General features: G+C 45.4%; 1 protein-coding gene and 1 non-coding gene across 2 annotated transcripts; both read left to right on the top strand.

Annotated features, from left to right (window-relative positions):
- The first annotated feature begins 692 nt into the window (after positions 1-692).
- Positions 693-13790, top strand: Znf839 (zinc finger protein 839). The gene is given in 13 exon segments (XM_075948530.1): positions 693-813; positions 1726-1818; positions 3184-3255; positions 3258-3290; positions 3293-3396; positions 10874-11011; positions 11163-11191; positions 11193-11253; positions 11255-11303; positions 12614-12971; positions 13180-13272; positions 13274-13617; positions 13620-13790. Coding segments are annotated over 13 exon segments (1620 nt in total). The 3' UTR covers positions 13745-13790.
- Positions 1454-1527, top strand: Trnai-aau (transfer RNA isoleucine (anticodon AAU)). Its single transcript has one exon. It is a non-coding gene; the product is annotated as a tRNA-Ile (tRNA).
- Positions 13791-17987: the final 4197 nt, after the last annotated feature.

Below are 17987 nucleotides of genomic sequence, written 5' to 3'. Positions count from 1 at the left end.
GAAGCAGGGACTGTGGAGCAGATTGCAAATAGGGGCGTAGGGAAGCCTGCCCGCAGTAACATTAGGAGTCTTGCTAAAGTGTGGGATGTCGGGAAGCGCAAAAGTCACGTGGCCTCAAACTCACCTGCACCACCGTGAACACTGACCCCCCCCCCTCACTCCCTGCCTCTACTTCCCAAAATCCGGGGTTTTATACCTGCTAGTGTATAGCCTCGCCCAGCTATTTACCGGCTTGCAGAGACAGGTTTTGTCCGGAACTTACATAGAACCTCCTGTCTCTGCCTCACGAGCGAGCCACCTCTCTGAGTTTGGTTTTAGAGGAATCTGTAAAGTGACTTATTCTGGACACGGGGTTACCAGGCACAAAATAGTTACTATTTTAGTCTAAGTCCGCGTTATTGCCCGAATTTACACTAAAATGCTGGGGTGGTGGCTCAGTCTTCTGTTTTATTTTGTATTTGAGAAAAGCTTATGTCCTATTCACTCCATGTATTACTGTACTTAGGAACGATTTATAATGGCATTTTCGAGCCAGACGGAGGGGCGCGTGCCTGTAATCTTAGTATTTGGAAAGCTGAGGCGGGGGAATTGCCGCAAGTTGAAAGTAAGTTAGACATGAATATCAGACCCTTTTGGGATGAAGTTGAATATCTTTCTAGCCATCGGCTGTCAGAAACTCAGTGAAGTGGACAATGAGTACAAGCTTCGTACAGACGCTAGGGGAAAACGAGGAGTCTTTTGAATACGCTAAACGTTTGGACAAGAGAATGAAGGAAGCCAAAGAAAATCGCCAGGAGCAAATTTCTAAGATACGTAAGCTCACTAAGAGTTTCTGCTTCTGAGTCCAGTCAAAATTCAGTCTTTAAGAGCAACAAATAAATAATCAGACAAGAAAGGAAGAAAGGAAGAACAAAAGAAAGAGGAAGGAAGACAGAGAAAAGAAGGAAGGGAGGGAGGGGGAGAGAGAAAGAATAGGGAGACAGGATTCATATCCGCAAAGGAGGAAGCCAAGGTCCTAGCTGCTGCTGGTGACTGAATGCTGGGGAATTCGGTGGTTCTTTGCATTTGTCTGGATTTCCGTGCCCTAAGTTTGATTTAGCTATACTAAAGGCGCCAGTAGACCTAAAGGTTTCTGGCTGCAAAGATTTTCGGAACTCTGACCTGGGATATTTGAAAGTTTCCTTACTGCAGAGTCAGGCCTTGAACAGGCAGCTGGCATTTTCCTTGGGGAAGTCTGGGTTCTCTGTAGGTGGTCGCCTTCCCTGGAGCCCTGGGTGACGATTTTTCCTTCAGGTCAAGGGGTAATACACAGAGAATGAGCTCGGGTGAAGCCGTAGCACGTGGGAAAGCCTGCTGCTTGGAACTCGGGAGAGGAAGAGGAGGAGCCAGACAGCGGGGCACAGGACGCCAGAACAAACCTTGTAGGCGATCTGAGAGAGCTTAGTTGCCGTCTGGCCGGTTAGCTCAGTTGGTTAGAGCGTGGTGCTAATAACGCCAAGGTCGCGGGTTCGATCCCCGTACGGGCCAGAGGACTTAATCATTTTACAAGAAACTTGAGAATGACTACCTATCTCAAATCTGAAAGTTGTCTAACCTCCTCCTGCGCCTTGTCGCCGGCCGCAGAAGTCCCTTGCACGCTCTTTAGGACATCATAGGTTAAGCATTCAAATAATCTGCCGACTTAAACGCTGCTCCTGCCATCCCGGACCTTTTCCAAGGTTCCAGCTCCTCTGGCGACGCCGGTTTACCTCAGTGTTTTTGGAGTACAGGCTGAAAATGCAAGTCAGGACAACGCATTCCGCAGGTATTTCCCGCAAGGTGAGAGGTCCGGGCAGGGCCAGCCAAGGAACGCTGCGGGGTTTTCAGAGATTGACCATAGATCTAGAAACCTTCGCCTGACTCTGCCTCCCTCCTGTCAAAGATTTTCAGCCACCCACTTCCTCTTGGTTCTGAATTTGGAGGCAGAGAACACATTTCTCACGGAATGCTCGAGTCTCTGGGCCGGTCAGCGTTGTTTAGTTTAACAAACAACAACAACCTCTTAGCTCCTATGTGGGTACAGGGGTTGAATTTTGTTTTCCGTAGCTCAGGCTCACCTTAAACACAAGATCCTCCTGCCCTCACCGCCTGAGAGCTGAGACTACAGTATGGACTTCTACACCTGGCTGCTCTACCCCTTTCTCAAATGTAGAAGAACTCCGAATTAGACAGCAGCAGCTGAAGTCTTGGTAAGTGCTTGAGATGTAGTAAGAGCTATGGATTCCATACCAGTGAGTAGGACTGTTGTTATTACAGACAAAAATGACGGACTATTGGCATCCGTAATAAGGTGTCTGCACATGCTGTGTCTTGGGGTTAAGTTCCTGGTATTGGTTAGACCCAGGGACACAGTAGGGAGTGGAGCTGGGCACAGAGACTAGATCTCGACCTTGCACCCTCACCTGACCATTGCTTTCTACCATGGGGGAGGGGCAATGATCCCTCTACTGTAGTAAACTTGGCCTTCTGCACAGAAGGGTTGTGGATGTGAAACTGTGGTAACCAAGCTGCGACAACCTTCGTTCAGTTTTCATTTTTAGAGCTAAGGGATGAAGCTGGGCCCTGCTGGTGTCCGGTGACCTCTAAGAAGCTGTGTCCCAGCCCTTTTGACATGACTTTTCTGTAGTAAACATGGAGAAGAGATGGTGAAGGGATTGGCTCTTTTTCTTTTTTAGTTTTATTGACTTATTTAGTTAGTTTGTATACCGTGTTCTGCCATCAGAAGAGGGCACCAGATCTCATCAAAGATGGCTGTGAGCCACCATGTGGTTGTGGGGAATTGAACTCAGGACCTTTGGAAGAGCAAGCAATGCTCTTAACCTCTGAGCCATCTCTCCCTGGACTATTTTAACTTTGTGTAGGGAGATAGAGTAGATGTGGAAAACCGTGGTGGCCTTAAGAGGTGGGAATGTGCCCCTTAGGAGCTAGAGGTGCCTTTTTGCCAACTGTATGCTTCCTGTGGGGTCACCCTACTCCTAGAGTTTGTGGACTTCACCCTCAGGGTTTGTTTTCTGGCATCCTACCCCCAGCCTGGCCTCTCAGAGCTGGGCGTGCTGGTGGCATACATAGGCACAGCTGGGAAGTGAAGGAAACGCTGGCCACTGCCCTCTTGTGGGGGTGAGGACCTCAGCTCCCTGTCTCCAGGTTTGTTTTCTGCTTTCCGTGCCTTTGCCTCGGTTTACCTGCTGCTCACCTTCACCCTCACAAAGGTGGAGAGACTCCTGGAGTGAAGCCTTTCTTTCCTGCTGTGTACAGGAGTTTGAAGAATTGCATGAGGTGGTGAAGAGAATGTGTCAGGATTACCTCAGCAGCTCTGACCTGTGTCTTCAGGAGCCCCTGGAGATAAACAATGATGAGGTGCCATCTCGAGGGGCAAAGCACTGTTCTTAGTTAGCCGAAGGAAGGAGTCTGTGAACAAGGGAGGGTGTTACTAGTAAGACATCTTCATATTTAGCCACTGTGTGGCTTTGTCCTGGCAAGGTAAGTTTTGTTTTATTAATATAAGGGCTATAACCCCTTGTTCCAGAACACTGAAAATTATAATAGTTCAAAGAAAATTGAGAACACCACGGGGCTAAACTCACTGTCTCTGCCTCTCAAGTGCTGGGATTAAAGGTGTGCACTCATGCCACCAGTTTTTTTTTTAAAAAAAAAAACAACTTTTTAATAGATTTATTTTATTTTTGTCTTATGTGTATGAGTGTTTTACCTACATCTGTGTCTGTGCGGCATATTTGTACCTCGTACCCAGGGAGTACAGAAGAGAGTGTTGTAACCATCAAGACTAGAGTTACAGGTAGTTGCTAGCCATCAGGTAGGTGTTGGGAAGGCCCCAGAGCCTCTGCCAGGGCAGCAGGTGCACTTACCTATGCTTTCTCTGTGGGCTGGTTTCCTGTACATTAGAGGGCCAGTGGTTATGTTCGTGGCTATTCTGACACAATTCTTATTTCATCACCCAGCTGCCTTTGGCTGGATTGAGCTTTCTTCAAAACATTAGTTTGGGGCTAATAGGGTTTGGCTTGTTTTGGATAAACTTCTTTTGGAACTCAGCCCTGGCCCACTGTATGTGAAACAAGCCCCCTCAGCAACCCTGACAGACCTGCGCCCGCCCCTGGGTCTGAGTCCTCTTCTCAGAAGACTTAAGTGGTACTTCCTGACTTTCTGGCTCTCACGCTGCTGCCAAGGGTCAACATAGTCTCCTTTATTGAAAACTCAGTTTCACATGTAGCGTGAATGCTTAGAAGGGCAGTATAGAGGCCTGAAGAGATGGCTCAGAAGGAAAGGGCACTTCTTGTTCTTATAGAGGACTCAGGTTCCATTCCTAAAACTCACATGGTAGCTCACAACCATCTATAACTCCAGTTCAAGGGGATCCGATACCTTCTTCAGACATCCACGGGCAACAGGCATGCACATGGTGCATATGTGAGCTAAACACTCATACACTTAAAGTAAGTCTTGAAAAGAAAAAAAAAGAAAGACTGTGTGGCCCCTAGCTGCCTAGCTGCGTTTCCCCCCCCCACTCACCTGATGGAGCTGCCTGTCTGCGGTGAGTAGGTGCTGACATGATACTGGTTTCCATGGCGAGCTACAGCAGCCTCTACTATAATAGGGGGTCTTAGTTACTTTTCTATTGCTGTGATAAAACACTATGATCGAGGCAACTTGTTTTAAAGAAAGCATTTGGCCGGGTGGTGGTGGCACATTCCTTTAATTCCAGCATTCAGGAGGCAGAGGCCTGTAGATCTCTATGAGTTACAGGACAGCCAGGGCTACACAGAGAAACCTTGTCTTAAAAAGCAAAACAATAGCAGGGCGGTGGTGGCTCATGCCTTTAATCCCAACACTCGGGAGGCAGAGGCAGGAGGATCTCTGTGAGTTTGAGGATAGCCTGGTCTACAAGAGCTAGTTCCAGGACAGGCCCCAAAGCTTCAGGGAAACCCTGTCTCAAAAAACCAAAAGAAAAAAAAAAAAAAGCGGCTCCAAAACCACAGAGAAACCCTGTCTCGAAAAACCAAAAAAAAAAAAAAAAAAAAGCAAAACAACAAAACAATAAAAATAAATATATAAAAAGTAAAAAAAAAGACATTTAATCATTTAATTGGCTTGTGGTTTCAGAAAGTAGAGGCCACGATGGTGGAGCAAAGGCATGGCAACAGAAATGCCTGAGAGGCTCATATCTTGATCTGCAGCAAGAGGCAGAGAGGACACTGAGAAGGCATGATCTTTTCAAATTTCAAGCCCATCCCCAATGACACAGCTCCTCCAACAAGACCACACCCCCTAGTCCTTCTCAGACTGTTCTAGCAGCAGGAACTAAGCAGTCAAGTGGGAGCCCATGGAGCATTCTCATTCAGACCACAGCAGTTGGTATGTGCTGGTTGGAGGGTTTTTGGGGGTTGGGGGAGCTGTCATTGGTCACCATTGTTAGTCTGGAATTTTTTATGTAGAGAAGGATGACCTTGAACGCTAAAAAAAATATTTTTATGTATGGGTGTTCTGTCTACACAAATTAGGGTTTTGATTGAGATGATAGCCCTATGACCAACACTTGGGAGAAAGAAGTTTATTTCAGCTTAGAGCTGACATCCCACCTCTGAGGAAAGTCAGACCAGGAAACTGGAGGCAGGAACTGAAGCAGAGGCTATGAAGGGGTGTTGCTTACTGGCTCGCTACCCATCGATTGCTCAGCCTGTTTTATTTAATTAAATTTGATTTTTTTAAAGAAAACAAACTATCTTTTTTCATTTTACATACTAATGCCAGTTCCACTCCCTCCCCTCCACCAACTCCCCTGTCCCACCTCCCCACCCATTCCCAGAGAGGGTAAGGCACATTGCTTTTGGGAAGGTCCAAGGCCCTCCCTACTATATCTAGGCTGAACAAGGTGTCCATTGTTGTCTGAGGTTTTCTGTCCTGCCTGGTTCCAGCAATTGTTAAGTCCCAAAGAAATCACACAGAGGTCTACATTAGTTATAAACTGATTGGCTAGTAGCCAGGCAGGAAGTATAGGCAGGACAACCAGACAGGAAGTAGAGGTGGGTCAATAAGAACAGGAGAATTCTGGGAAGAGGAAAGCCCATTCCTTTCTGCAGTCCTAGCCCAGCCACAGAAGAAGCAAGATGTGACTGCCTCGCTGAAAAAGGTACTGAGCCATGTGGCTAACACAGATAAGAATAATGGGCTAATGTAAGTTGTAAGAGTTAATAGGGCCGGGCGGTGGTGGTGCACGCCTTTAATCCCAACACTTGGGAGGCAGAGGTAGGTGGATCTCTGTGAGTTCGACACCAGCCTGGTCTACAAGAGCTAGTTCCAGGACAGGCTCCAAAACCACAGAGAAACCCTGTCTTGAAAAAAACAAACAAACAAAAAAAAGAGTCAATAGGAAGCTGAGCTAATGGGCCAATCAGCTTATAACTAATGTAGACTTCTGTGTGATTTCTTTGGGACTTAATGATTACGGGAACTGGGCAGGACAGAAACAATCCATTTAAAGGACTAGGTTTCCAAAAAGCCAGTATAAGCAGTAGGGATGAATCCTGGTGTCACTACCAGTGTCCCTGAAGTCTGCCCCAGCCATGCAACTGTCACCCACATTCAGAGGGACTATGTTTGGACCTATGTTGGTTCCTTCCCCATCCGGCTGGATTTGGTGAGCTCCCATTAGCTCAGGTAAACTATTTCAGTGGGTGTCCCCATTATGATCTTGACCTCTTTGCTCATATTCTCATTCCTCCCACTCTCCAACTGGACTTTGGGAACTCAGCCCAGTGCTTCACTGTGGGTCTCTTCCTCTGTTTCCATTAGTTGCTTGATGAAGGTTCTATGGTGATATTTAAGATATTTATCACTCTGACTACAGGGCAAGGCCAGTTCAGGAACCCTCTCCTCTATTGCTTAGGGCCTTAGCTGTGGTCATCCTTATCCTGGGAATTTCTCTAGTGCCAGGTTTCTTACTAGCCCCATAATGGCTCTCTCAATCAAGATATCTCTTTCCCTGCTCTCATCTCTGTCCTTCCTTCATCTCAACTATCCTGTTCCCTCAAGTTCTTCTCCCCTCTCCCTTTCTTCCCTCCTCTTCCCCTTCTGCCTTCTCTTCTCCCTCGACCCCCATGCTCCAAATTTTGTCAGGCGATTTTGTCTATTTCCCTTTTTTAGGTGGATCTATGTATGTTTTGCTTAGGGTTTACCTTGTCACTTAGATTCTCTAGGATCATGAATTATAGGATCATGAACTATATCCTTTGCTTTACAGCTAGTATCTACTTAGAGTGGATATATACCATGTTGTTCACCTTTCTGGGTCTGGGTTACCCCACTCAGGATGGTTTTTTCTAGTTCCATTCATTTGCATGCAAATTTCAAGATGTCCTTGTTTTTTTTTGTTCTTGTTGTTTTCTCACTGAGTAGTACTTTAATGTGTAAATGTGCCACATTTTCTTTATCCATTCTTGGGTTGAGGGGCATTTAGGTTGTTTCCTGTTTCTGGCTATTACAAATAATGCTGCTATGAACATAGTTGAACAAATGTTCTTGTAGTATGATTGAGCATCTTTTGGGTATTTGCCCAAGAGTGGTATTGAGGTAGGTTGATTCTCAATTTTCAGAGAAACCACTGTACTGATTTCCAGAGTGGTTGTACAAGTTTGCATTCCCACCAGCAATGGAGGAGTGTTCCCCTTACTCCACATCCTCTCCAGCATAAGCTATCATTGGTGTTTTTGATCTTAACCATTCTGACTGGTATAAGATGATATCTCAGAGTTGTTTTGATTCGCATTTACCTGATGGCTAAGGATGTCTTTCAGCCATTTGAGATTCTTTTGTTGAGAATTCTGTTTAGTTCTGAACCCCATTTTTAATTGGGTTAAAAAATTCCAAATAATTTTGGAATTTTGATATCGAATTTCTTGAGTTTTTTTAAAGATTTATTTATTTATTATGTATAAAACATTTTGCCTCCATGTATGCCTGCAGGCCAGAAGAGGGCACCAGATCTCATTACAGATGGTTGTGAGCCACCATGTGGTTTCTGGGAATTGAACTCAGGTTCTCTGGAAGAACAGTCAGTGCTCTTAACCTCTGAGCCATTTCTCCAGCCCGAGTTGTTTGTCATATATATATATATATGACATCAATCCTTTGTTTGATGTGGGTTGGTGAAGATCTTTTCCCATTCAGTAGACTGCCTTTTTGTCTTATTTCCTGTGTTTTTTGCTTTACAGAAAAAGTTTTAGAGGTCCCATTTATTTATTGTTGCTCTCAATGCCTGTGCTACTGGTGTTATATTTAGAAAGTGGTCTCCCATGTCCATGCATTGAAGGCTACTTCCCACTTTCTCTTCTATCAGGTTCAGTGTGGTCAGATTTATATTGAGGTCTTTAATCCATTTGGACCTGAGTTTTGTACATGGTGATAGATATGGATCTATTTTCATTCTTCTATATGTTGACACACAGTTATTCTAGCACCATTTTTGAAGATACTTTCTTTTCTCCATTGTGTAATTTTAGCTTTTTTGTCAAAAATCTGGTGTTCATAGGTGTGTGGATGAATATCTGGGTCTTTGATTCAATTCCATTGGTCAACCTGTTTGTTTTTATGCCAATACCAAGCTGTTTTCATTACTGTAGCTCTGTAATAGAGCTTGATGTCAGGGATGGTGATGCCTCTGGAAGTTCCTTTATTGTACAGGATTGTTTTGGCTATCCTGGAATTTTTGTTTTTCCATGTGAAATTGATTATTGTTCTTTAAAGGTCTGTGAAGTATTGTGCTGGGATTTTAATGGGGACTGCACTGAATCTGTAGATCGATTTTAGTAGGTTTGCCATTTTTATTATGTTGACTTTATGTAACTAAGAGCATTGGGAGATCTTTCCATTTTCTGGTATCTTCTTCACTTTCTTTCTCCAAAGACTTAACGTTCTTATCGAACAGGTCTTTCACTTCTTTGGTTAGTGTTACCCCAAGGTATTTTATGTTATTTGTGACTATTGTGAAGGGTGATGTTTCTCCGATTTCTTCCTCAGCTTCTTTATCATTTATATATATCAGCCTGCTTTCTTATACCATCCAGGTTAACGTTCCCAGTAATCTGGGCTCTTCCACATTACCTTTAATCAGGAAAATTCCTCACAGTCTTGCCTACAGGTTAATTTTTGTTTGTTTTTTGAGACAGGGTTTCTCTGTAGTTTTGGAGCCTGTCCTGGAAGTAGCTCCTATAGACCAGGCTGGTCTCGAACTCACAGAGATTCGCCTGCCTCTGCCTCCCGAGTACTGGGATTAAAGGCATGTGCCACCAGCACCATTGCCTACAGGTTAATTTTATGGAGACATTTTCTCAATTAAAATGACTTCTTCCTGGATATGTCTAGGTTTGTATCACACTGCCACAGAAACCAACCAGTACAATGTATGTCTGTGTACTGTGTGTGTCTGATTCCTGAAGAGGACACCAGGTCTCCTGGGTCTGGAGTTGCACCTTCTTACCTGCCATATGGTGCTGGGAATTGAACCCAGGTCCTCTCGAAGAGCAACAGATACTCTTAACTACTGAGCCTTTTCTTCAGCCTCAACCCTGACATTTTGATTTTCTTGCCTCCACCTCCTGAGTGCTGAGATGATCAGTATTTACCACTGTGTCCTAGGTGTGCAGTGCTGGAAATTAAACTCAGCCTAGTGCATGGGAGGCAAGCACTATACCGACTTAGTTACATTCCAAGCCTCTGAATATATATATATATATATTTTTGAGACAGGGTTTCTCTGTAACTTTGGAGCCTGTCCTGGAACTAGCTCTTGTAGACTAGGCTGGCCTCGAACTCACAGAGATCCGCCTGCCTCTGCCTCCCGAGTGCTGGGATTAAAGGTGTGCGCCACCACCGCCCGGCTTCTGAATATATTCTTAACAAGGCTTTGGATTTTATTTTTTTTAATTATGCATTATAAACATATTGGATTATTTTGCAAAGCCTTTTGCAGATTCCCCATATATGATAATAGTCACCCATGCTGTGATTTATTTTTATTTTATGTGTGCTTTACAGTAGTGGCTGTGACTGACTTCGTAAGGGGACACTGTTTAGCGTGGGCAGGGCTATACTCACCTAGCCCAATTGTCTGCATTAGTCATGTTCTGCTGTCCTTCCTACTGGTCCTCACCCTGTCTTACACCTACGGTTGTTCTCCTTTTAAAGTCCAGTGTAAAGGACATTAGCTGTGTCTACACCTTTACATTTGCTAGATATACATGCATATGTATGTGTACACACACGTGTGTTTTGTAGATGGAAGACACACTGAGCTTCATAAAAACTTTGTAAGGCAGCTGAAACTCAGGTATCCAGATGAGGGAGCATAAGGAGTTAGATGAGGGAGAAAAAGATCACTAAGAATTGATTTTTCAAGACAGGGTTTCTCTGTAGCTTTGGAACTTGCTCTGTAGACCAGGCTGGCCTTAAACTCACACAGATCCACCTGTCTTTGTCTCCTGAGTGCTGGTCAGCATCACCACCTGACCAGAATTGAAACAGAAGGTAAAAAGAGGAACAACTGGCAAGAAAGGAACCTTGGTTGCCTTAGCATTAGTAAGGTAGGCACTGAGGAAGAGAGGTTCAAGTCCACCCTCACTGACACAGATCCTGTGAGCTTTGGTGAGGCTAGGTTCCACCCTTGCTGCTCCGCACACCTTTGCATCTGCCGTCTTTCTCCTTTTTAACTGCACCTCATTGTACAAAGGAACCGCTTGGATTTCTACTCAGGTGTAGACAGGAATTAACACACTTGCTACACTCTCTGCTCTAAGCAGAGCTTATTTCTCCTGTTTCCCCTAAGGTTGCCAGATCATTAGGAATCACAGAATACCTGAGGAAGAAAGAGACACACTCAAGCAGTGCACCTGAGTGCTCCAGCCAGGAGATGAAGGGAAAGCTGCAGGAAACCAGTGCACAGAAGAGGGAGAGGGAGCAGGCTGTGGTGGTAAGTGGTGCAGAGTTGGCGTCTGTGTAGACATTGGTTCATGATCTGACCTTTCAGCCACAGCTCCTTGGCCTAGAGGCTGTTCCGGAAAGGTGCCGTTATGCTTTTTCTACTCTCTCTGTAGGCCGGCTACAGTGAAGGGGAGGGGCTGGCCACAGTGAAGAAGGCCCGAAGCAGCTCTGCCCACGGATGTCCCAGGAGAAATAAGCTCTGCTTAGAGCAGAGAGTGTAGCCATCCGTGGATGTCAGCAGAAGCCTGGGTCCTCCCACGCTCCAGCCAGCCAGGGTAAATCACATATTTTGTGGGTTGCCCCATGCTCAGTGGTCCCAAGGCACCAGATGTACCCAAGTCCATCACTTTTAAGGGCTGGGGATCCCTTCAGCCCGATTTGAGAGACCCCTCTGGTCTCTTGGATTTTGTCTCTAACTTCCAACACTTTATTGTTCCATGTTGATGCCCATGTCATGGGTATTGGGGGTCTCCTAGAGTTCTTTATTAACTAAGAGTTACTTCATAGTGGTGTCTCAGGCTAGTAGACCCCGGCTAGACCCCAGCTGGTCTGAGAGGTTGGGCGGAGTTAGGTCCCAAGGACACATGTATCAGTGGCTTAGCATCTGAGACAAGGCTGCCCCGAACATGTGAGACTTAACACTTAAAAAGAAGACATTTTCGCTTTAGTTCTACTAGGTACCCTCTACTAGGTACTTTGAGCATACAGTATTGCCAGTTCTCACATGTCTTTACAAAGACTTAGCAGCACTATCTGGTTTCTGGCCTGACGCTAGGGTCTGCAGTGGAAGAGGCCTTGCCCATTTTAGAACTTCCGTGCAGCTCTGCCCTAGGGGAAGGCAGTTGTGTTGGGTGGGAACAGTGACCCCTCTGGCGCCAGTGTGGAGCACCGCCCTCCTCAGTCACCTTTCTTTTTTAGCTTCTTCATTTTATAGTTAAGTGATCCGCCTCACGGTTCACTTCCTCTCAGCAAATGGTCCTTCAGCATCTGCATATGTTCTACATTCCTGGGGCCCAGTGACGGTCCTCGACCTCGAGACAAGGTTCTTAGCTGTTCCAGATGGATAGGTCATCTGGAAATAACCTTTCAGCTTTTCCAGGGGTGGGGTTGGGCTGGGGGTTGTCTGTAGATCTGTTTTGTTTTTTTTTCTTTTTTTTTTTTTTGTTTTTTCGAGACAGGGTTTCTCTGTGGCTTTGGAGCCTGTCCTGGAACTAGCTCTGTAGACCAGGCTGGTCTCGAACTCACAGAGATCCGCCTGCCTCTGCCTCCCGAGTGCTGGGATTAAAGGTGTGCGCCACCATCGCCCGGCTTGTAGATCTGTTTTGAAAGGCCCCTTTTACCCTTGAGCTCCCCTCCAGAAACCCGCTCTTCTTTCATTCAGTGAAGTCAGCCTGCTAAACTCTTTTGAACACAAAGATTTTTAATACAAAATCTACCTTTCTGAGTAGATACAGTAGCTAATAAAAACCTGCTGCCCAGCCCAAGTAGCAAAGAGAGCTGCTTTACTGCTTCTCTGAGGGAAGGTCATTTGGACCAGCTCATCGTGGTGATGAGTGTGTGACCGCTGTTTTTCCCAACTATTCAGGTTCTGCCTCCGCAGCCACTGAGAACCCTTCTCCCTGCTCTGAGGGAAGCTGTGGGGAAATGGCTCCTGCTAGTGATGGAAGTGTGCTGCCTGTGGGCCAGCAGCTGTCAGTGATGGCGTCTGCTGACTTGGAAGCCAGGAGTGTCTCTACAGATCCTGCTCTTCTGTGTCAGGATGTCAGGAGGTCAGCTCTTTATTCCCAGGTAGCAGAGCCCAGAGGGCTGCCCCCAGCCCAGTCGTCAGTGTTTCCTGAAGAGAATGCTCCAGAACACACTGCAAAGCAGGATTCTGAGGCCATCCAGAGAAGCAACAGTGTCTGTGGTACCCCATCATCAGGTGAAGAAGTGGAGTCCCTGCTTCTTCTTCTTTTTTTTTTTTTTAATATTTATTTATTTATTATGTATACAACATTCTGTCTGTGTGTGCCTGCAGTCCAGAAGAGGGCACCAGACCCCATTACAGATGGTTGTGAGCCACCATGTGGTTGCTGGGAATTGAACTCAGGACCTTTGGAAGAGCAGGCAATGCTCTTAACCTCTGAGCCATCTCTCCAGCCCGAGTCCCTGCTTCTTGAAGAATCAGGAAGAAGAGGCAGGAGACCTCAGAGAAATGAGCCAACCCCACCTCAGTAGGCAGCAGGCCAGCCCCAGCCATGCCCTGCCTAGAGGCTTCAGCCTTTCCACTCCAGAAAACTTTGCCTATGAATGTCCTGCCAGCTGCCAGTGTTTCCAGGACTATGCCCGAGCCAGGGTCTCATCCTGGACCAGATGGGTCATTGCCCACTAATGGGGGTCCCAGTGTTGGAAGCGAAGCTGGGAACGTAAGCTGGTTCCTCTCCAGGATGGAGGCAGATGGCCAGAGAGAGCTGGAGACTGTGGCTGCTGTGGGGGAAGCCCTGGTTTCTGAGCTTTCCGATCTATGCCAGGAAGTGTCTCAGGGACAGGAGCAGGTTTCTATTCCGACTTCCAATGGGCTTATTTTGTCCCGTCCAAGTACTTCAGTGTCTCAGAAGAGAATGCTGTTATAGTGACTAATGCAAAGGGTTCTATCGTGAGGTTTGGCCCGCTGGAAGGGGTTGCTTTTGAAGCCATAGAGGCCTTCCACACTGTGGAGGCAGAGCCCCCTCAGTGACCAGGAGTCAAGTCAGGTGTGTGTGTGTGAAAGTATAGGATGTTGTTTTCTGGGGCAGTATAGCCCAGATTGGCCTTGAACTTGATCACCTAACCAAGGCTGGCCTTGAACTCCTAATCTTTTTGCCTCCATCTTCTGAATGATGGGGTGACAGGGGTGTCCCACCATGCTGGGACTTTGAGCTTATATTTGAATGAATTTTACTCATAGAAGGTCTGATTCAGGCAGTATATATTTTTCTAATGTGAATACTGATACAAACGAGCTATTTATAAAGGATAATGTCTGTCCTGCTAGCTCTAAGGAGTTCATCACAATAATTTATATATATATATATATATATATATATATATGATTTGTTGTCTGTTTTTGGAAGCAGACAAAGCTGGCCTTGAACTCCTGATCCTCTGCCTCAGTCCCCTCTTACACAGCTGTATAGTTTGTTGGCTATTGAGGTAAGGACATTTCACTTTTACTTGCCAGCCTTGCTCCCACTTCCTATCATGCCTGCTCCTCCCTCCTGGTGACGTTCTCTGCACTTTTGGATTCAGTTAGAAAACTTCAGAAGCCAGCCGTTTTGGCAGCATTCTAATGAGAAGTGAAACAGAAAGCTATTTCTGTTTGTTTTCTTGGTGTCTATGGAGATTGAACCCAGAGCCTGGAAATTGCCGGGCAAGGCTCTATCACTGAGCTCATCCCTAAGACAGTCTCACTAAGTAGCCCAAGCAGGCCTCAAGTCTGTGGCCTTCCTGTGTTAGCATCTCCAGTAGCTGCATTGATGGGCTAGACAGTCAGGGCTTTTGAGAAGGGACTCACTCCCTACTGTTGTCCTCTCTCTAATGGTTGCTGCCTTTTAAGCTATGGCTATTCTAGTCAGCTCTGCAACTCCGCCGCTACCAGCAGTGGCTAGGCTGCATGAGCCACAGTCTGAGGTTCCTGCAGGCATTGACTCTTGTAAAGCTTTTTTGATTTCCATTTGACAAATACATTTTTTGATTTTTTTTTTAAAGTTAAGGCATTCTTCAAATATCCAGGCTGGTTTATTTCAACAGTCCCTCTTTCAAATCCAGGTCTCTTAGAAGCTGTCCTTTGCTTTTCAGCAATCAGAAAATTCAAAATCAGCACAATACAGGATCTAGACTCCCTGTTTGTATCCCATCCTTATGTGGCTTTTTTTTTCTTTTACATTATTTTTACTGTCTCTTTAAAGACTTTCTTTCTTTCTTCCTTTCTTCCTTTCTTCCTTCCTTTCTTTCTTTCTTTCTTTCTTTCTTTCTTTCTTTCTTTCTTTCTTTCTTTCTTTCTACAGGGTTTCTCTGTAGCTTTGGTGCCTGTCCTGGAACTAGATCTGTAGACCAGGCTGGCCTCGAACTCACGGAGATCCGCCTGCCTCTGCCTCCTGAGTGCTGGGATTAAAGGCCTATGTCACTATAGCCTGGCTGACTTTATTATTTTTAATCTACTTATTTCTTTCTATGACTGCCTATACCCATCTTTTTTCTTTCTTAAGCCTACACACATTGTAAACCACACTGGAACCTGTTTAGAGTTTTTTCTGTCTTGACCTCTTACTGCATATCTTTTAGCCTTTCTGAGCGTGCTCTAGCAACTGGCTCAGACTACTCTCAGGTTGGACTGTGAAAGCCAACCCTAAAGCTGGTGGGAAATTCCTGACTGAGAACTGCATCAAACCTTCCTAGCTGTGGAAACCAGTGCTTGCATTGCTACAAGTAGTTTTTATTTAGCTTGTCATTTCTAGTTTCTATTTAGCCCTGCCTGCTGAACGTCTTAAAGGAGCCATGTCCTTTGTTTTTTTTTTTTTTTTCTAAATTTTCTCAGGGCCGGGCGATGGTGGCTCACGCCTTTAATCCCAGCACTCGGGAGGCAGAGGCAGGCAGATCTCTGTGAGTTCGAGGCCAGCCTGGTCTACAGAGCTAGTTCCAGGACAGGCTCCAAAGCCACAGAGAAACCCTGTCTCGAAAAACCAAAAAAAAAAAAAATTTCCCAGGCCCTACATGGAAATATGGCCCCACACTAGGGACCATAACATTGTGTGACATTTTATTTTTCTGTTTTTTTGGGGGAGGGGTACCACCCAGCTCCCAGATAAATCTCACACAGAGGCTTATTCTTAGTTATGAATGCCTGGCCTTAGCTTGGCTTGTTTCTTAAATTATCCCAGCTATCTTTTGCCTCTGTACTTTTATCTTTCCCTATTTCTGTATTCCATTCTTTACTTCATTCTCTGTGGCTTGCTGTGTAGCTGGGTGACTGGCCCTGGTGTCCTCCTCTCCTCTCATTCTTCCCAGATTTCTCCTATTTATACTCTGCCTGTCAGCCCCACCTATCCTTGTTCCTGCTTGCTATTGGCTATTCCGCTTTTAGACAATCAGGTATTTTAGATAGGCAAAGAATCACAGCTTCACAGTTAATTAGATGTAGCGTTACAAAGGTAACACACCTGATAATAATATCCCCCAACACACTACCTAGACCAGACTGGCTTCAAACTCAGAGATCCACCTGCCCCTTCCTTTTGAGTGGTGGGATCAAAGGCATGCACCACCATGCCCAGCTTCCTTCCAGTCCATCCTTTATATGGATTCCAGGGCTGGAACTCAGGTCGCCAGACTTGCAAACCAAGTACCTTTAACTACTTAACCATCTCACCAACCCACCACTTAGATTTTATGTTCACCATTTTTTTTTACCCTTAAGACTGGGTCTTGCTATATAAGTCAGGTTGGTCTTGAACTTAGGATCCTCCTAATTCTGCAGGGTTGGGATGCCAAGCTCTATCTACTTGGATTTTCTTGATGAGGAAAAGGCTTTTGTGATAGTATGATTTACTGGCTTTTACAGAAACCTAAAGCTCATTGAAAGTCCAGGCATTTTGATGTCCCAGCTGTAAAGAAATCTCAGGATTTCTTTGTAAGGGTGTCCATGGCTATACTGTGGGCCAAAGGGAAGGTCATTTGTCCACATTAGACAGGAGCATTGGTTCTCAGCTGTTCTCTTCTCTTCCCTGGCACTTAGGAGAGACCAGGACACTGAGATAATGCTGCAGGTCAGAGCTGGGGATCATGGCTGTTCCTCATGCAGGTCCTGTGCGTAAGCATGACTGCTGTTCCTGCAGCCCTTGCAACATCCCCAGGCACTTCCTGTTCTCAATAGATCGCAGGGCATATCGTAGGGATAAACAGGCAGGTTTCCTAACAGGAACTGGGGGCATCCAAGTGGCTTAGCCAGAGCTGTGTCCTGTGGACTGGGCCACTTCTCAAAAGCCCAGAGCTTCTCCACTGTCTAAATCATTAATCTGCATTTGGAGTATGTGGATATTTATTATATTATCTTCAATACTTTCTGATTTTGCTGGAAATGCTTTATAATAGCAATTTTAAAAAGACAGCACCAGCCACCCTTTTTCTCAAGGTATTCACCATGAATTCATCCTCAAACCCTCTCAATCCAGTTCAGGTAAATCCCAAGCTTTTTATTTCCTTCTCTGTTAATTAGGCAGGATTTGAGATTATAGAGGACGTATTTGTGTGACTCACTACTATGTTCACCTTGACGTGCTATACTGACCTCTGATGACATCCTTGTTCTGTTCCGATACAGTACTCTGGAGAATCAATATTTTGTTTATCTTTAGTTCCTTTGTTTCTGCTTGTCCTTGGCAGTATTGATCTTTCCATTAGCTCTTTCGAACAACTTGCTAATGGGTGTCTGGGGAACAAATTACCAAGAATACACAAGAGCCGGGCATGGTGTGTCCGTCCGTAATCCTAGCATTTGGGGAGTGGAGGCAGGAGTATAGTGATTCTGAAGTCATTATGAGTTCTCTATTCCAGGATACCTTAAAAAACGTCTAAGAGTACATACTACTCTTAGGGCTGAGTTTGATTCCCAGCATTTGTTCAAGCTGGACAGCTCACAACTGCTTAAAAGATCCAGCTCCAAAGGCTCAAACACCCTCCTCTGGCTTGTGTGGGTATCTCAAGCTAAACAGATACACAGTATCCAGGCCCCAGATGTAAACAGTCACGATCACTGGAATTTTTCTGGCTTGGCCCATCATTTCATGCAAACAGCAGCAATTTTTGGTAAGTGGTTTTCACTTCTATGAAATTCTAAACTCAGTTAACTCTACAGGACTAAAAAACATATATTTAATATATATCACTTCAGCCATGGTTCCTAACAACGAGGTCAAGTGTGTGGCTCCAAGGATCCCATGCCT

Source organism: Microtus pennsylvanicus, chromosome 14, assembly GCF_037038515.1.
Source record: "Microtus pennsylvanicus isolate mMicPen1 chromosome 14, mMicPen1.hap1, whole genome shotgun sequence".
Lineage (NCBI taxonomy): Eukaryota > Metazoa > Chordata > Mammalia > Rodentia > Cricetidae > Microtus > Microtus pennsylvanicus.
This window is presented reverse-complemented; position numbering and strand designations above follow the sequence as displayed.